Below are 20,537 nucleotides of genomic sequence, written 5' to 3'. Positions count from 1 at the left end.
TCTAAAATTCAATTGACCTTTCTTTCCATGGTTATCTCAGCTCCTGTTCTCTTCGTCCTTGTAGGCTCCTACCTTTGTGTTTGTCTCTTTCCCATCATTTCAGTGGCTCGGGGGGAGCATGTTTGAACAGGACTCTGTTTTGCACATGGGTTCACAGCATCTTGACTTTGATTTTAGGAAGTACGCATTGATATAATGGCTCTGCGTTTCCACGAAGGGCTTCCTTTTCATCACGCGACTGGAAGACATCTGCGCAGACATCTGCACGATGCTGATTTGTAACAGGCAGTGGTGTCTCTGGGTCCCTAGCAGACCTTCTAAGAAGGGGTTTAGATGCAGCAGGAGGGAGCATCCAGCTCCCGAGAGGAAAGCGCTGGCCTTGCCTCTCTTCCTGTGTGGGTTTAGCCCTCTCTCCAGGACACCCTCTGGCTGTGTGGCTCTCAGCAGTTCACTCTTCTGCAGCCAGGAGTGCCTGCAGAGAGATGGCAGTGTTCAAAGCTGGGCTTTGCAAAGAAGCAGAGACCCTTTAGTGTTGGGCTGGGGGAGAGTGTGGCCTCGGTACCTGCTCCCCATGCAGTGACCCTACTTTGGGGTGCAGGTAGAGTGCTCGCCCCACTCCCCCGTTGGCCAGCCTGCGCCCCGCTCATATAGACAGAGAGGTGTGGAGCCTCCTCACATCTCTCCTTGGCTTTGAAAACCAGGGCATTGGCCACCAAGTTAAGGCACCTGCCTTTGGGAAGTCCTTGAATTTTCCATGTAAGAAACATGGCCTTTCCAGTCCACCTCCCTCTACCTCTCTCTGCCTCAACGGTAGCCCTGGCCCATGCATATTGGCCTGTATACCTTGAGGCTTTTGGATCATGCCCCCGCTTCCCCCTTTGTGTGCAAGGGTAATGTGAAATGCAGCTCACAAGCCTGTTTCCAACCTTATTAAAACATCATTTCCCCTGCCTTGTTCCCAGATTTCTGTGCTTAATCATAGAAAGGCAGCTTGTTCAAATATACATTATTCTTGTTTGAAAAACTCTGTTGGCTTGTCTCCCTACCTAGCCCCTCCATATTTTGTAACCCTGCCTCACCAAGGCAGTACTTATTAAATATCATAATTTGCTCATTGGAGAATTATTTGTAAACTTAATTAACTCTCTGTCAGTGTTTGAGTTAATTTTCTCCCTTTAATTTTAGCCTCCCTAGTCATGGTTTTTCAGATTCTGTCCTGTGTCTGTTAAAGACTTTGTAAACAGTTTTGAAATGCCAGTTGGTGATATATGGGCCTCTTTAACATTTCTTTGATTTATGTGCAGTGCTGTGGAAAAAGGCAAAGAAAGCAAATTATATGGCGAAAAATGTTGCCAATCTTCACTTTTTTTTACCCTTAGTTTTAAAAAGTACACTTATCAATCACATCTGATGGATTTTCTTTTTTATAAAGATTGAAAATTTAACTATTTAAGGACTCTTGCAATGCATGTTCTGTGTTTGCTTAATCAAGTGTAGCTTAGCACTGGAGTGGGGTACCAAAATTCCAAAAGCTCCTCAGTCTCTGTCCTCATCCTTTTCCCCCCAGAAAGGATATGCAACAAAAAGATCCAACTTCTGATATCAGTTGGAAAGGTGGAACATACCGGAAGCACGGTGCATCCATGTCTCTGACCCTGAATCCATGTGGTGAGCAAGCAAGAGCTGTATCCTTGTGACTGGCCCAAGATTTTTCTCCAAAATATACTTTTTGTGGCTTCTGGGTAAATTAAATGTTCACTCTCTGAACCAATCCATGAGACAGCAAATATCTTTGGAGATTATACTACAATGGTCTTCAGATTTTAGTGTGGCTCATGGGGTGCTTCTAACAATACTGTTTCCTGGGCTTCTCAAAGAAATTCCGATCTAGCAGATTTTCAACTGGACCCTGGAATCTGGATTTCTGGTGGGCGCTCTGGATGATTCTGATGCAGATGAGGCCCAGCTGGCATGAGCAGTCTTCCTGGCTCCCCTACCATCCACTGCATGGCAGAGGTTCACACTCCCTCCCCAAAGCTTTGTGAGTCAGAATTCATTTAGATTTTAGAATATTTTATATTATGGAAAGGTGGCGTGGTTCATATGCCACATTCATTTCTCCAGTAATGTCTGGGTCAGTACCCTGTAATCAAATGTTGTGTGACAAAAATGTCTGACTCTTCACACTAAGTGAGACAAATTAAGATTTAAATAGATTCACATCAGTTTGTGTCGGGTTTTGCTGCCACATGAGTTCTGGCTCCTATGTTGATGATAAAGATTTTGACTTTCAGAGCTTCTCTGCATTTTTACATTTTGAAAAGGAATTCTGGCTCTGAGCTGACAGATTCTAGCCCTGTCTTCTGTTCTGGGTATGTGACACCAGGAGGCAGTGAGTGATGCATAGGTGTTCTGGCCTCAGCTCTCACACTCCCCAGTCACCCTGGGAGGCTGGGGAGAGCCAGGACCATTCAAAGGTAGTTGGCTGTGTAGAGCTGGAAGCCGCAGTAGAGAAGGAGCCATGTTCCCTTCTATCTCGAGGCTTGATTGTGGATACCTCTCCGCTTCCCTAAGAGCCTCACAAAAAATCCTTACCAACCAGGTAACCTGAGTGTGACTTCTTTTTTTTTTTTAATATTTATTTTTTAGGTGTAGATGGACACAACACAATGCCTTTATTTTTATGTGGTGCTGAGGATTGAACCCGGGTCCCACCCATGTGAGGCGAGCACTCTACTGTTGAGCCACAATCCCAGCGCCATGAGTGTGACTTCTTGTACCCTGAGACCTAACTTAGTAACTAGAGGGACATTAAGTCCCTACCATCCCCTGGTTCAGAATTTAAATTCCTAACATACTTTGAAGCTTACTTCATATCTCCTCTGCCTCCCACTAGACAGATATTTGCTGACTCATTTAATTAAAGACTGTTTTTGAGAGCATACTAAGTTCTGGATAGCTGGTTAGGTGTAGTGCTTGCAGAGCAGGGACCCTGATGCCAGGCTGTCCAGATTCCAGTCCTGACCCTGCCAGGAAGCTTTCTGTGCCTCAGTTTCCTCATCAATGATATAGAGATGGTAACAGTAGCACTTAATCTCACAAAGCAGTTGTACAGATGAATTGAATTAAAAGAAGTAGACTAGGGGCTTGCTCACCAGGAACCCTGTGTATGCAGCAGCTCATGTCATTGCTGTCATTTAGGCCAAACCCTGTTTCACTCACTGGGATGTACAGTGAGGACTGGGGGCGGATCTGCTCTAGGGAGCTTATGTTCTAGGCAGGCCGGGGCCTTCTAGGAGCAGCGCTGACTCCATCACAGCATCCTGTTCTTGCAGATAGTTGTCACTCACCTACATAGCCCCTGGTGCCAAGACTGTTTGACCTCTGGGGCTCCTGTGGCAGGCAGTTGGGAGAGGAGTAAAGCAGATACAGAAGCTTTGCTCTAATGCACAGCAGTCAGCCCTGCAGGAGGCACTTTGGGAAGGTGTCTGGTTGAGCAAGCTTCCGTTCTCACCTCCCAGGCACTTAAAGAGAAAAGTAGTCTTTTTTTTTTTTTTTTTTAAGTGTTATGGACAAAATGAAACATTAGCTGTGGTACCGACTGCCTATTCTTATCTTCTCACTTCTGCCAAAGAAGGCTACTTCCCAATATCTAAGCTCTTCTCTGGATGAATGTGGTTGGTAACAGATGTGTTATTCATCTTCCTTTGTGGACCTTCCCATTGGCTATTGCTGATCCTCATTTTGGTTGCTTGTTTTTTTTTTTTCTTCACAGCAGGTTTTAGAAAGTTTGCATAGCACTGCCAAGTGTCATGGTCATCTTCATCATCTGGGGCAGTATGGGGCTCAGCTCTGTACAGTCTAGCCATCCCATGTGCGTCCCTTCCCTCAAGCCCATCAAAATTAGACCTTTTTTTTTTTTTTTGTACCTGGATTTGTTGAACCCAAGAGTGCTTAACTGCTGATCCACATCCCCAGCCCTTTTATGGATTCATTTTGAGATAGGGTCTTGCTAAATTGCTAAGGCTGGCTTTGAACTTGCAGTCCTTCTGCCTCAGCCTTCTGTGTCACTGGGATTACACGCGTGCGCCACTGTGCCCGGACAGACCTGCTTTTGATGGGTCCAGGCTCCTAAGTCCTAAGGTACTTTTCAGAAGCAAGGCCTTCTGGTTATTGGCGCGGCCTGGTTGTTAATGGCCTGACAGCCTCAGCCTGGTCACGGCACCCAGAGCTCGCACACCTCGATCGTGTCCTCACGCAGCCACTTTACTCAGCACTCCTCATGCGCCAGGTTCTTCTGGAGCAGTCGGCAGTGTTGAGCAGCAGTGTCACCACAGTGAGAGAAGAGAGCTGTGGCTTGGGGCAGTGGAGTGGCCTGCCTCTGTTGTGTCTCCAGATGACTACACACCTACACTCCTAGTTGAGAACTGCAGAACGCCTCCTCTGCCTAGGTCATGTTGAGTGTCCAGTAGGAGATTCACTCTCATCTATTGTTTGTTTTAAACCAAAAATATTCCCATCATTAGTAAATGTGTTTTGCATGGAAAAATCCTGTTACATAGGCCAATACCTGTGCCTTTCCTCCTCCTCCTCCTGTGTACACAGTCACAGTCGGGACTCAAGTTTCTTCCTGCAGAGGAAGAGACTATGCATAGCAGTCTGCTGAGGCCTGACCTTCTCATGCCGGTACTTTGCTAAGTGTGTAAGAAATGCTCCTTAACCCGACTGTGTCACGCCTCAAGGTTGAGCCCGTTTTCTGGGTGGTCAGGTTGTGTTAGATTAAGAGAGCAGCCTCCTCCACAGTTTGTTGGAGGGGCTTCCAGCTGCTCCTGTGGATCACCTTTCATTTAGTGTGCCCACAGGGCTTTCTGCAAGCCTTACGCCGTTGTTCCTCCTTTTATTGAGACTTTGGCTCAGGATCAGCATCTCCATGTGATAGATCATCTTCCTCAGTTATGTGGGAAAAATTTTGAGTTATTTCCTTCTCAATACAGCTACTCATTCAGAGGCCCAGTGGGTGCATTTTTCCATTACACTTACCAATTTATTATCTGACATGTTTTGGGTGACATTTGATTAAAAACTGATCGCTCTAATCAGTTTTGTTGGAGGAGGGAGTTTCTGGGCACGGCCACTCCTGAAGATCACGAGAGCAGCTTTGGTGTGCCTGCCTGTAGAGTGCTGGGCTCTGTGCTGGGCGCTTTGGTGAACATCATATTACTTCATCCAGCAACAGCCCTTCTTTGTCTTCTGCACCTGGAAGGGAGGCCGGCAGTGCCTTCTTCCATGGATAGAAAGAAAAGAAAACCCTTTAAAGTCCCCTCAAGCAGTGTGCTCAGTAAACATGGCAACACTCGGGGCTTGCTGGGTAGACATAGCTCTTCTCATGGGGCTAATGAAGAACCGGGATCAGATGGGAGAAGGAACCTGAGGTGGCCTTTGTGGAACTGGCCAGCTCACTGCCCCTGAGTTCAGCCTTTGCTGTGTTCTGGCAGAGTGCAGAGGAAGCAGTTGCTTCCTTGCACCCAGTGCCTCCTGGTGGTCCTGAGCCATCAGGCCTCATTTTCCATTTTCCTGAAGCAATATTGCAGTTGTGAAAAATGATCAATAAAAAAGTGCTTTCTCCCGTCGCTGGCCTTGCATGCCTCCAAGTGAAGCAGCTGTCCTCTCACTTCTACCTGTTACCTCCAGCTGTTTTGATATCATAGTTGTATATCTTTCCCATTTGGTGGCTTTCTGGCTCCCTTCTTTCTGTCTGATTTTTCTCTGCACTGCCTTTCCTTCTTGCCTACCGCCTCCTGCTTCCTGTTCCCAGTTACCAGGGGTGGAGGAGTGTCCATCCGATCCCTGACCTGAGCCATTGCCTCCTAATGGACTCTGGGTTTATGGGGGGAAGGTGGGGAAGCTGGTGGGGCTGCATTTGACACCTGGACTTAGTGCTTCAAGCAGAAGAAGCAGGTTTTTTATGACCCTGGAGGAAAGGAGTTCAGGAAGCTCCCCCATGAAATCTAAATGACCAGGAGGCCCATAGAGCACATTCTTAGCTCCCAGGGAGCCATCCCTTCCTTGCACTACCCATAAAAGAAGAAGTTTATGATAATTTAATTATAATTTTACTTTTATCAAATTGGTAATTTTTGAAAAAAATCATGCTTACTAGTTTAAATAACTTTGCAAATGATCATTGCTTAGAATTCGTGAGATGTAGAAATGTCCATTGGTTTTCATTTTACTCATTTCTTGGTTGAAAAACTCTTATTTTCTCTTTGGGGAAAAATATCCAGGGTCAGATCTGTTATTTAGAATGCTGGTTCTTCCCCATGCCTCACCTGTAAGTGTTGGGGAAGAATAACAAAGTACTACACGGATCACCATGTGAGCGCCTGGGCAGCTTTTGTACCAGAAACCATCAGGGCCCTTTCTCAACCTTCTCGCTGGCTGCCTTCATTGGGGACTTGTGGTGACTAGTAAAATGTTTGCATTTCATAAGTACATTTGAATTCCACCAGTGTTGATTTTTACACTGGGAAGTCAAGTCCACAGTGCGTTTTCATAGAGGAATCTTTATGCTATCATAGCATTTCAGTGTCAGAAGGGACCTTGGGCATAATTGTAAACTTGCTCTCACACTGTTGATCCAGGCATTAAGTTATTTATTTAAAAACTAGTATGGGCTGAGGCTGTAGCTCAGTGGCAGAGCTTTTGCCTGGTATGTATGAGGCACTGGGTTTGATCCTTAGCACCATGTAAAATGAATAAAGGCATTCTGTCCATCTATAAGTACAAAAATTAAAAAAAAAAAAACTAGTATTTTGCATTTCTGGCAGTCTAGCTAGGAATAATTCTGGTTGTGTCCTCTTCCCTGCTACTTTGGTCTTTGATCAGTAACAGAGAAGCATCATATATGCTTTCCCCTTTCTTGGGTACAGAAGTCTCAGATGTCAGTGGTGATTATTTTGGGGTGGTTCAGGCTTATTGGCAGTGGGGACTTGATGTCTCATCTTACTTGGACTTCTTCCTCTCATAGGTGTACATACAAACTTGCCTGCCATGTTGTCCCTTTTCAGGGGAGTTACCCTCATCCTTGTCACCACCCTTCAGTGATCCCTTATAGTGCTCTTATGACTGCATTGTCAAATTTTGCTATAAACCCGTTTCCTGCCTGCATTTTCCTAAGTGGCCACGTGTCTCAGGGTCGGGTGCTGTAAAGAAATAGAGTAGACTGAGTGGCATAAGCTACATGTGTTTTTCACAGTTTTGGAGGCCAAGTTCTGGAGGCCCAAGATCAAGGTGCCAGCAGATTTGGTATCTGGTGAGGGCCCTCTTCCAAGTTTGCAGCCTGCCACCTTTCGATATGTCCTTACCCCATTAGAATGAAAGAAATCTGGCCTCTTCCTCTTTGAATAAGACCTCATCTACCCCCACGTTAGTTCCCAAATAACGCCACTCCAAACCCCATCTCACTGGGGACTGTCCTTTGACAGGAGAGTTTAACGGGGACAGAATCCTCAGCCCCTAGCACTAGGCTGCTGTCCAGTGATCTTTCTTTTGGGCTGACGCTGCTCTCTGAGACCTTGTGGGGCACCTTGATGAGAGCCTGATGTGACAAGGAGGGCTGGCTGATGTGGGGCAGGGCGACAGGGTTCTAGGTCCCCTGGTTGATCTTCTCTTGTGTTGCCTGCTCTTGCCTCTCTCTTTAGGCTGCTTTCTCTCCCGTACAGACATCTCACAAGGGCTGCTCCTCCATTTTTAGCCACATTCACAGTTTGCTTTGTTAATGAATCTGTTCTGCTACATGAGTGATGTGTCTCCTAGCTGATTGGCATTTTGGAAGCACGATAGCATGCTACAGCTGTAGTGTAAACAGGAGCAGTTGTGGAGAAAGACCTATTAATAAACGTGTGAACTCAGGGAAGTTCCAGTGGAACAACTCTGCACAACCTAAACATTGTCACCATTCAGCAAGGAAAAGATTGCTGTCTGTTTACTTCTTTAGTATCTTTTGAAGTTTGGACATTTGAGGATTAATATGTAGGAAGAAAAGAAACCCAGATGGCATTTACTGAGTAAATCATGCCACAGTTGAGCAAGGAAGCACAGCCCTGATTGGGTGTCCTGCTTTCATGGTAATTGAAGGGCCCCAAACCCAGCTTCCCAGTGGAGAACAAATAGGCAAATAAATTGGAGGTTTCCTTTGTATGGTTTATTGGTACTGTTTTGAGCAACTAAAAAGATTATTTACCCATACAAGCTCAGATTTGAGTTTTTTTTTTTTAAACAACTATTGGCTATTTGAAAGAAGTGTTGGGAGATAAAAGAAAAAATCAAGCTAATATCATTATCTGGTATTTAGATTAAAATCTAAGCAAAACAATTAGACTTGGGTATCTTTCTGTAGTTGTTTTCCTTGGCACAGACAATACCAGGCAAGCTCGCCTGTTTTTTTGCTTAAAGTTTTTCTCAGAAAAGGAACCAGAGCTTTATTGTAATACAGGGCTCTTACTCATTAGCTGGAAACAAAATGTGTTTCAGTAATGAGGGGCAAAGGTCTTTGCGACTCAAAGTGGTGACGAAGTGTTCCTGGTTTTGCACGAATCTTGGTTCTAGTTGAAATCTAATGGCTTGGGGAAATAATGACTGAATGGGAATTTCAGATTAGCACCACCCCCCTGTCACCCCCAGTGTACCACACACATCTGTGCAGGGTGACTTGACCCAGTTGTGTGTGGCGTGCATCAGTCTAGGTGTCACATGTTCTTAGATTGTGATTATGGGTTTCTGCGTGTTCTGCTGGACCTTGAAAGTGTTTTCAGTGGACTTGTACCAGCGAGCTGTTTTGGTCACTGATTTGCAGAGGCAAAGTGGCACCGATGTCCTTGCTTGTTGCTATCATTATGTTTAATATGAAATCTCAAAGAAAATTCTCCAGTAAAAACAGCCCATTAGCAGTACCACAGTTGCCCCGTCTTAGAACAATAACTAGGAAGCATCATCAAAGCTGCTAAAAACATTGAATATGTTACAGCCAAGAGTAGAATTTAGATTTTCTGATAGTATTGAAGTTCCTATGGTTTCATAATTTTTTTTCTCTAAGGTTTTAATGCTGAATAATAAGACCTTAAAACAATGAGATTTAAAACTTCTCCCAAGGGACTGGGGTTGTGGCTCAGTGGTAGAGCACTTGCTTAGCATGTGTGAGGCTCTGGGTTCGATTCTCAACACCACATATAAATAAATGAATAAAATAAAAGTCCATCAACATCTGAAGAATTATTAAAAACAAAAACTTCTGCCAACTCACCACCTTGCACCTGATGCAGTTGGTAGTGGGGAGAGCCTGCAGCATATCAGGGCCTCCGAGAGGCCAGGCAAAGGGCACAGACAAGAGCTGCCAGAGTGAGTGACACTCACCTGATGTAGTTTCCTGTCCAGAAGGAATCACCAGGTGTCATTGCTTAAGTGGGCATGACAGGTGCTAGTTCCTCACATGTGAGGTGAGTCCTGGGTGGCCCACCTCCTCCTTCAGATGTGTGTGACCTTGGGCAATGACCTCTTTAAGGCTGGAGCCTCCTCATGTAAAATGGAGATGAGTGGGGTGGGGTTGGCTTCTCTCCTTTTCCGATGTTGGAAGAGGCCAATGGTAAGAGGACTGTTGGATGGAGCAAGTCTGTTCTCTAGATGGGCGAGAATGCCAGGCCAGGCCCGGGCAGTCTGACTAACCTTCCAGTCTGCCTAGCAGCCACTGTGTGCAGCCCACTGTGTGCAGCGGGATCACAGAGGAACCAATAACAAGGTCTGCACTCTCCTGGTCTTCCTGGGTGGCCAGTGTCACTGTTGGCCAAGGAAATAGCACAGGCTACCTTTCTTCTGTCCCACATCCCAGGACAATAGGAGCTATGTGTTTGGAGAGGGAATTGGCCCAGAGTGACTTACAGGGGGGACTGGGGGTGAGGTGGGGTGGGAGGTGTCCTTGCCCTCCTGATTTCTTTTTTCTGTCCCGAGGGCCCCTGATCTAAGCTTCCTACAGTGTGTTAGAGCTTAGTTCTGTCCTGTTCTTTTCCATAGGATTTGGTTATGGCAGTACCAGTGCACTGTTAATGTTCTTAGAAACATATATAAAGTGAATTCTTAAAATAAAGTGAAACATACCTTAAGGTCAGGAGAGTTCTTCCAGCACCCCCACTTGTCCCTTCTGTAAAGAAGGCCTTTGGTGAATCTTTGAGAAGGAAGTAATGCTTTTTTTTTATAGTGGGAAGAATCAGATCTTGATCGCTCTGGTTTATAAGTTTTGAGATTTTTGAATGTCAAATTCTCTTAAAGTGGGATTCCGGCCATATGGCACCGGTAGAAAGATGTTGCATATGGTGAGACACTATGGCATGGACCCCTGGGAGGTTCCAGCATGCACATCACCTCCAAGTACTGGGCCTGATTGAATGCCACTGGCTTAATTAGCATATTGAACATGACAAATTTCTTTTTAAACTTAGGTTCATTGGAAAATGAAAATGTTTTCTTTATCTATTTTGGAGCAGGTAGAAGCATTCAGAGCAATGTGGCCGACAAGCAAATGGAGAACTAACTAAGGAGAATAATTTGTTGCTCATTTGATTTTGAATCTGAAATTTTAGCCGGAACTTGCATTTGAATGCTGTTTTTATCATTTTCTGTCATATTTCCTTCCAGTATATGTCATTAATTATAATTCATAGCTTATTAAAGCTAATAAAAAATTTTTTTGATGGTGCCAGGCGTTGAACCCAAGGCCTTGTGCATGGTGGGGGCAAGCACTCCACCAACTGAGTTATATCCCCAGCCCAATCCAATTTTGACACCAGGAGCTCAGACTTTCTTTTTGAAGTGGAGGATGGGGGGAGGGGTGGCGGTGCTGGTGATGGAAACCTAGGACCTCTACATTCCAGGCAAGCTTTCTGCCACTGAGCACACCCCAGACCAGTTTAGACTCTTTCAAGAAGATTCTGTAAAGACCTAGGCTGCCCAAGGGAAGTTGTATTAAGCTTATTATAAGAATATAGTAGGGATATCACTTCACCTCTTTATGGTGAAGCTTAATGCCCTTTTTAGGAACACGGAGGAATTCAATTTTAGAATTTAATGGGTTCTTGAGGAAAATATAATGTTTGTTTTCTAGAAGAGGAAGTGAGATGTATGATCACATAGCAGTTACTAGTAGCAAAGCCCAGGAGCACATTTCTCAAGAGGATGCTTGTGTAGGCTCGCGGGCTGGGCATATAGAAAATATTACAGACCCTACCTGATGACACTTTGAGCTTCTCACATGCTTAGTATCACCAAGCAGTACTTTAAAAAATACCCAGTAAACCAAGATTTTCCTAATTCTAATTGGTCTTTCCCTCAGGTCATTATAAGGTGTTGAAATTTTCCTAGGTGTTGAGGGGATAAGTAGATATAATTGATTAGAAAAGGCTTTAGGTTGAGAACTGATGGAAGAATTCTACATCATTCATAGAAAATAGAAGGCTGAAATTAATAGAGCAGAACTGTACCTGGAGAAATACTCTCAAAACTCCAGAGAGCTCTGGGGTGTTGGTGCCATGGTGTGGCAGCCCTGTGGTGAGTAAAGACCCTGTCCTGCTCGCCATGCACACACCCTGTCTCCCCAGTGGTAGGAAGTGAAAAAAATAAAAAGAATAGATGGATTTATTTTTTTTCTTTTCTTTTCTTTTATTCTTGCTGCTAGTGAAATGATCTTGATTAGAAAATCACATTAGAACTTTAGCAGTTGCTGTTTGAAATAGAGCTGTTTCCATGCCACAGACGTTTGGAGAGGAGATTGTTTATTGAAATGTATTTTTATAGAAAATATTACAGAACCTGTAATCGGAAACTGATGGCACTGTTTTGTAGAGTGATATGTTCCTAATGCTGGTTGTGGGTTCCCTCTGAGCTCCCTTCTGCTGTTCTAGAACGATGAGCCGAGTGAATGTTCTCCAAAACTCTCTTCGGATCTACACTGAGCTTCATGGAACAGAGTTTTAGGTGCTTGAGTAATGTATAAATCCTGTTGGACAGGAGCTGCCTGTCAGTTTTATTAACTTTGACCTTTTCTCCCATTATAAAGGTGGTCCGGTTAATATTTAATGGGCCCCTTATAGATCTTGACAGTTGGAGCTGTGTTCCTGGAAACTGGGATCCGTATATATGATTAACAAATGCCACTTAATCACTATGAGTCAGCTTGCAAGGGCAAGTTTCATTCTGGGGGAAGAGACGTCCCTCCACCTACATGGGCTCCAGGAGTTGTGCTGTGGTTGAGCGCCTCCAAGATGGTGGGCTGCACAGGAACCCTGTAAAAGGCAGATGCAGTTAGCATATAGTTCTGCTCTTTTGTGTTTTGTTTGAGCAGACGATTCAAATGATGCCAGGTGGGCAAAATCCCCCTGCCACTCTGCATAGTTTGCAGGACTCTTCCTCTCCAAGTCAGCAGGAGTGGAATGGCTGAGTTTGCATGGATAAAGGAGAGCCAAAAGGAGAGATGATTTCTTGAGCCAGGAGGGGCCCTGCCAAGCCGTCTTTCCCTTTAAATTCCATAAAGCCCCATGCATATTGCACTCATTGCAAATTCTGGTGGGGAAGATCGAAACCCAGGCAGCTGACATTTTGAAACATTGTCTTTCAAACTTGTGCTGTCCCTTGCTTCCATTGATTTCCCATTTAAGAAATCTGTAGGAGAAAACCAAATTTGAACAAAATTCATTGGTCTAAGATGAGTTGTTAGAGGCAAATTATGCCCCCCTTTTCTATCCTGAGAAGAGCTCTATTTTTATTATGAAGGCAATATATCCTTGTCTTGTGTGGGACAGCCATAGACTGCACAGCAAATCGAACAAGTAAATCAAGAGCCTGTTAAGAAGCAGTATGGATGCTCCAAATACAGCCGTTTCAGTCTTGCTGGGTCACTGGTATCTTCATTTTTATAGCCACTTCCAAGGAGCAGATCATTTCAATTGGCTTTGTTTTCTTCACTCTGTTTGTGTGCAGCCCAGTGGCATTAGGTGAGGCCATTTATTTTTTAGAATGTTATTACCCTTCGCATCCAGGGCCCAGCCCTTTATATGTGGTGGTCAGCAGCTTCATTACCATGAGCTGTAAGTAGCTGACACGACAAAGAAAATCTATGCCTAGGAAGAACAGTTTGAAAAGAAATTGATCAGAATTTTAGAATGAATTACTCTTTGTACACTTACTTTATTCTAAATATATGTTTGAAAGATCTTGCTTAATTTGAGAAGAGAGGAGGAAACATTGGATGTTATAAATGGTCTCAGTCCAGATTCATAGCTTTACATTTGCACATTTGAGTGTTTTGTTTACATCTGTTCAAAATTGGGACAACTTTCAAGGCTGATTTTATTGTGAAGAGTTGATGATAACTCTTACAATCTAAAATACAAAGCCCAGAATTAAAAAGTCATCATTATATATCAAGCTGGAGAGACGCTTTATTTGGCAGTTAGTGAGAATGATGAGTTTTATAAATCCATAGGTCCTGGTGGTAGGAGTTGGGGGATTGGCTGCATGGGGCTGTGAGGGAGCTCTCTGCAGTGATGCAAGATTTCTGTGTCTTGATTTGGGGTGTTAGTCATGCAGATAAATACTTCTGCCAAAACTTATCAAACTGTACACTTAAAATGTGTGCATTTTACACAAACTGTTATCTTGAAGTGGATTTTTTAAAATTTCTTGTTTGGTTTAGAACTAGGCAGTGTCATTTCTCTTTTCCAATGGAGAAGGTGAAATACTGTAGAGGGTAAAATGATCTGTCCTGTAACTTCAGAGCTCAGCAGTTTGTCCAGGAATAAAGCAAAGGATGCTGGCACTGAGCCCACTTAAAGTATGTGCTTCCTCCCTGCTACTTGTTTCCAGTCATAGGTAAGTGGAGATGATATTGACTTCTTCACCAGTTCTCAACGAGCCTCTATTTGTATACATTTTGTCAGATATAGTCCTGAGTTTGTCCTTCTGATTGATGCTGGTACCTTAACCATGAAAACAGTAGCCGCGTGGCACTTGAGTGTGTGATGGTTGCGTGTTCCTGGCTCACTATGATAGGCTACGAGTTTTGTGGTTTTTATTGTATGGAAGATATGATAATAACATGAGTTCTCAGAACTAACTCTGTCTTTAAGGGAAACCTTGGACTCTTATTATTTTTTTAAAGTGACATAAGCTTTAAAATTATTTCCATAAAATATATGAATAAGAGTGAAAAATAAAGAAAAATTACCCAATTCCTACTAGTATTTAGAAATATACTGATAGCATTTTAAGTGTCTATTTACATGCAAATTATTTTTAATTCCACAAAATGATGTTGTAAAGTTCTTTTGACATTTTAACCGCTTTCCCAATTCACTGTTGGACAGTTTGGTTGAGTCCAGTGTTCATCATTGTGTAATGCTGCCATGAGCAACCTTATCCATATTTCTTTTCTATTAATGCACTTCTCTCTTTAGGAAAAATTCCTTGCAGCAGCATGTTGGTAGCTGGGTATGATATTCCTGAACTGGTGGAGCAGATTGGGACTGTGTCGTTTGGTGGTCTGATGCTGTTTCCTTCCCCCTTTGTTTTCTTCTTCTCTGTAGTTGCAGTACCATGCAGGCCTGGCATCTGGCCTTTTGAATCAGCAGTCCTTGAAGCGGTCTGCAAACCAGATGGGAGTGTCTGCCAAGCGTCGACCAAAGGCACAGCCCACCACCCTGGTCCTGCCACCTCAGTGAGTGATGGGTTTGGAAAATAACTTTCCTTTTGGGTGAACTCGACATTGTGCTTGTTTTGAGCTGCTGGAAAGTTATTTTTGTTTTCAGAATTGTTTCTTTCTTTAAAAAAGGAGTATGGTGGAAATAGAAACCAAGTGCTATGGTAACATCCTTTGCATAGATCTTTATGAAGCAGCTGTAATGCAGTTTGTAGTTTACATGTTTTGTATGTGACCTTTCCTTCTAAGACTTTTAGATGACACATAGCTTATCATTTCATTTGTTTCCTTATCACAGTCCCAAACTTGGCCGAATATGATTACCCTTGTCCTTATCTGACAAAGGAGACAGCTGAGGAACGCCTAGAGAATCAGCTAGAGCTGGCATTGGAAGCAGTTGGGTTGCTGCTTCTTTTGGGTAGTGACCATGTGCCCTTCTGCGCTAGGTGCAGCGAGGTTCCTAGGGCACACACCTCTGTGAGTTCTTTCACACATGTGGACCTCCACGTACTACCACTGCCAGAAGGCTGGAAGGGCCCCTTCCTCGCCTTGTTCCCAGCGTATTTGTGCTGCCTTCCTCCCTAGCCTGGCCTCTGAAACAGTTTGCCTACCCTTGAACTTCATATAAACGGAGCCGCACAACATGGCATCTCTGTCAGCTTGTGTTTGTGCTGGGGATTGAACCCAGGGCCTTGTGCATGAGGAGCAGTGTTCTGCTACTGAGGTGCGCCCGCCTGGGACCAGTGTATCCATATTTTTCCACTCAATATCTTTAGATTCAGCAGGCTGTTTGTACTTTTTGTTGCTATGTCTTCTTGTGAATATGCCATGTTGTTTCATCCGTTTACCTGTTAAGTTATTTTGTATCAAAAGCCCTAAGAGATGTGTTCCAAGGATTGCTTCATGATGCAGCTGTCAGTCCTTGCTGATAAAGAGGGGCCACACCCCCCCAGAAGGCTGGGCATAGACTTCAGGCACATTCCTCAACTGTCCTGCTGTCCTTAGACTCCCTTTTGCTTATGAACTAAAAGACAAACTACATTTTTACATTTCCTGCCCAAAGGAGTATTTGCATAGAAGACTTAATAGTTTGCCCTTACTGAAGATCTCATTTATTTTCTGCTTGGTTAGCAAATATTTATTGTGCCTACTGTGTGCTGGGGCATGGTCCATGCTCTGGAGATGTAATCACGAGCAAGATGGATACAGTCTTCCAGTCTTCTTTTGTTTAGTGGGTGGTGGTGGTATGGGAGTGGGGGTAGACAGGAAAAAAACTCTAAACAAATTTATAAGTTAGCACCATAATTTCTAGTTATAATCAGTGGAAGGGAATAAAGAAGAGCAAGGTGTGGGAGGGGGGAGCGTGCTGAAGTAGAGTAGCCAAAAAAGGGCTCTCAGGACATGACCCGGGGCAGACACCTGGGAGGAAAGGCCAGGGAAGAGCTGGGGTGGCCCCCAGGGATGCTTCCTGGGCCTTTGTCCAGCAGGAATGCACTCTTCTACCTCCATGTACACCTCTCCAGACTTCCTCCACATTTTGCGTTCACTTCCTGGACAGGATGAACACAGCCAAGGGAACTGGGCAAATTGTCCTCGAGTGTTGTGTGTGCTGGGTGCCATATTTCTCAAGAAGCAGCTGACTGGGGACTGGGGATGTGGCTCAAGCGATAGCGCGCTCGCCTGGCATGCGTGCGGCCCGGGTTCGATCCTCAGCACCACATACAAACAAAGATGTTGTGTCCGCCGAGAACTAAAAAATAAATATTAAAAATTCTAAAAAAAAAAGAAGCAGCTGACCACAGAAGCCCAAAGCTTCTTGAGGAGCGTTGCACTCTGTTGTTGCTTACGTGTTGGTCTGGGGGTTTTGCACAGCTCAACCTGCAGCTCTCTGAAGTCTGGTGGCCTTGTAACTTGTCACTTTCCATGCATGGATTGTCTATTGAGGCAAGATGTTGGCGAGGAGTGAAAGACTTTCTAATGGTCCCGTAAGACTGGAGCCAAAAAGTGTTTGTTGCTAACTCTCTTGACAAAAGTCAGTTCTTAGTCCATCTGTTCACCATTTGTTAATTTGCATTGGCTTGAAACCTGTTTACAGGTGACATGCTATTATGAGGACACTTAGAAACTATTTTAAGCACCAAGGCAATCAACAGACTCTGTTCTGATGCCAAAGGAAGAAAGAGAGAGAGGTATTCACAACTGTCATTATAAATTTATAATAAATCACTCAAAATACTTAGTTTCAAAGAGAAAAGTAGTTACTGTGTGTGTCCTAAGAATACAACAGTGAAATGATTTCCTATACTTAGTCACCTATTTCCTATGAAAACTGACTGCTGCTTTTTCACATCTTGCAGTTTTTGGGGCTTACATTATCCTGGAGTCTCTTCATAAAACTAACATCCAGTGGCAGGATGTACAGCTAAGACTCTCATTGCACTTTTGTTGAACACCTACTGTGTGTTACTCTTTGTGTTTGATATTAGCTAGAAATTCCATATAGCTACTGGCCTTACTGGGTTACAAAAACCCTTTTTAAAGTTCAAAAAAAAAAAAAAATATATATATATATATAAAATAGTAGTAATATATACATAATGTAGATTTTAAAAAACCCCAAAGATTATAAAAAAGAAAAAAGCTAATGTCATCCTAAAAAAGTTCTTACTAAAATTTCAGTAGATATTAATTCCAGACTTTTTTCTGTATATACATGATTTTGAAAACTATATTTATATTACAATATAATCCCAAAGAATTATATTGTAATATAAATATTCTCAAAGGTAGTTATTAGTCTAAGGTGGCATGATTTGATCTGTGGGATTTTAGAATTTGCGTATTGCTAGTGGGGTTATGGTTGTATTCTATAGATTCCTAATCACAACATTTTTATTATAAGCATGATAAGACCTGACGTTAACGCCTTAAATTCAAGGAAATTCCTTGAACCCCCTTTAAAAGACCCAAATTCTCAAATGTGGTCACAGAACAAATTGCTCACAAACTTAGCATTTTAACCACGTGCACATTATCTCTCACAGTGTCTGTGGACCAGTACTCTGGGATGGTTTGTCTGGGTGGTTCTGGTCCACAGTCTATCATCATGTTGCTGTGGGGAACTGGCTAGGGCCACAGTCCTCAGAAGACTCAACTGGGTCAGAAGCTCTGCTTCCCAGGTTGCTCACTGGTGCCGGCTGTTGACAGGAGACTGTGGTTCCTCTCCACAGGCTGCTTGAGCACCCTTGTGATATGGCGGCTGGATCCTCTAGAGGCAGCAAGCCCAGCCAGAGAGAACCAGGTGGAGGCCATCCTTTTCATGATCTAGCCTCAGAAGACACACGGGTCACTTGCATTTGTTCTCTTCATTAAAAATGAGCCATTAAGTGTTACTGACATTGAAAGGGGGCGGGGCGTTAACTCTCCTTTTGAAGAAAGAGTGTCAGAAAATGTGCAGACATACTTTAAAGCCACCTAGTTGCAATGGCCAGCTGAGCTCCCCCGTTGGAAGAACCGGCTCAGGGAAGGACTGGCTGAGCTGGCCAGCCCCATTTGCGTGTTTATTCAGTAAATGTTTTCTGCGGGCCTCCCAGAAAGATGTAATAATCTTGGCCTTCAGGAAGCTCTGAGGAACAGACAAGTAGCAGGACATCATGACAGCAAAGGCCAGGTCCTAATGATGGACCCCATGCCTAGGATGGCCATGCAGGGTACAGGAGACACACCAGGGGAGCCCGACTGGCCGCCGCTGCCAGCTTTCTCCCCCCCACCCCCCTGGGAAGGATGGAGGCTTTATCTTGTGGAGGGAGCTCCAAGCTTTCTCACATAGCCCCCAGTATTCTGAGGAAAGGTTTATTTCTAAGCAATAGAGGAAGCCAGGGATGTGCTGTAGGTGCTCCTGCACACCACGGCCCCTCCCCAGCCCTGGCCCCTCCCCAGCTCTGCCTGGCTGAGCTGAGACCACAGGGGTGGCGAGACCACAGGGGTGGGGGGAACGCAGATTTGTAGGATACGTTCGTTTTTCAAATGCACTTGGCTTTAACTGTAGGAGTCTTTGAAGACTCCAGTTCCCCCCTGAGTTCCATAGGATGATTTGATTTGTGAGATTAATGATCCATATCTTTCTTCCCCTCCAAAGAAGCTTGTAAGAAGATAAAGGTGTTGTTTCACCATGGAAGATATTTTGCAGTGTGTTAGTTTCAGGGCCACCGATGAAGCACCCTCCCTTTCACGTGTTCCTTAGTCTTGCAGGCGGGACAAGTCTTTGCATGCAGAGCCTGTCTCCCCTGTTGCTGGGTAAACCTCACGGGGCCTCTGACCCTCATTGGTCAAGGTCAGCCTCTCTGAGAACTGGGCTTATCAGATTGATCGGTAAGTTGTGTTTGCAGATATCTGGGTATATAATACCTGCCAGATTGGGTTGTGTTACTTGTGCTGTCTCTCAGAGCCTCAGCTTTCTGGTATGATTTTGGGGTGCTCTGTGTTAACATGGGATGTTGGTTTTGATGGAGATGGCCAGCCTGAGTGGCCTCTGTCTCCTGGGTCTCAGCAGCTGGTAGAGCAGGCTTTCAGTGGCAGCAGAAGTGAAAGGTTCTTCTCTGTTCTTATTTTGCACACCTAGGTTTCATTTAGGTTTGAGAGAAAAATAGTTTTTCAGAAGTTAGTTTAGAGAATACTGTCCCCATGCCCTGGAAGTTGAGACAGGCAGTTCCTTCTGTGTGACTGTCTTCCAGGAGAAGCCCCTTCCTGCTGAACCAAAGGCACGCTTTCTTTCATGGGCGCTTACCCGCAGTCACTTGGGTGGACTGTCCACGTTTCCTGTCCACTGAGCTCCATCCCTCGGCTGCTCTGGGCTGTTTCCCCATTGCTCCTCTTTTTCTCTCCTCTCCCGTTGGTCATTGTCCTTTCTCTTGGATCATTCCTGTGAGTAGACAGTCCACCTCCTGCAAGAATCCCCATCTCCGGATCCCACTTCCCTTGTCAGCTCCCACCTCGTTCCCCTCCTCTTCACAGCAAGCCTCTTTGAAGTCGTTGACCTCTTGTCTCTAGTTTATACCCCCCAGGCCACCACTCTTGAATCTCTCCCTGTCCCTCGCCTTGACTCCTCTAGAATGCTGCACTGGTGGAGTTGTGCAGAGTGTCGTGTTGCTCTCTGGCTTCTTCTGCTTCTTGACACGTCAGTGTCTCTTCCTGTTTTATTGCTCCGTGTTCTCTGACCCCACTGGTGGCGTTGCCTCCATGTTTGGATCTGCACCTTTGGAGGCAGTCTTCACGCCCTGGTTCCTGTCTGGCCCACCTCGGTTCTGAGTAACAGCAGCACCACCACAAAGCGGCATGCTCTGTTAAGAATCGCTGGGAGGAAGCGCCACCAACGCAGGAGCCCCCGAGTGATGAGGTGGCACTCATACCTGGGGTCCTGGTGTTGGAGCAAAGATTGCCTTCGGAAGGCCACTGATTGGCCCTGGGAGTTTAACTGCAAGAGGTGCATCTTGTGCCGCTGCCTTGCACTATTCCCAGGAAGATCATGGACTTGTGGTTACGCTGGGCAGAGGCGATGGATAGGATCCTCTCCAACATATGTGGGGACTGCTGCTCTGCTCAGGAGAGGCTCGTACTGTCTTTTGCTTTACATGAAGCCACTGGGAGTCACGAGAGCCCAGTGGCGGGAGCCTGTCCTTGGTGCAAGTCGTGAGTGCGGTGGGAGCTGCTCAGGGCTCTTGGTTTTAGAGAGAGGAGCAAGGCAGGCAGTTGCCGACGGGACACCCAGAGGCCTGGAGTCCCCCCTGACCACTGTTTC

General features: G+C 44.8%; 1 protein-coding gene across 1 annotated transcript in view; it reads left to right on the top strand.

The window, feature by feature from the left end:
* Med27 (mediator complex subunit 27) overlaps positions 1 to 20,537 on the top strand; it is a 183,424-nt gene that overhangs the window by 45,262 nt on the left and 117,625 nt on the right. Inside the window, exon 3 of the mRNA XM_027942550.3 lies at positions 14,628 to 14,758. Coding sequence (XP_027798351.2) covers positions 14,628 to 14,758 — 131 coding nt within the window. The remainder of the gene's footprint in view (positions 1 to 14,627; positions 14,759 to 20,537) is intronic.

The sequence above is a fragment of the Marmota flaviventris genome, chromosome 13 (assembly GCF_047511675.1).
Source record: "Marmota flaviventris isolate mMarFla1 chromosome 13, mMarFla1.hap1, whole genome shotgun sequence".
Lineage (NCBI taxonomy): Eukaryota > Metazoa > Chordata > Mammalia > Rodentia > Sciuridae > Marmota > Marmota flaviventris.
Note: the sequence above shows the minus strand (reverse complement) of the source record. Positions and strands in the feature narration are given on the sequence as shown.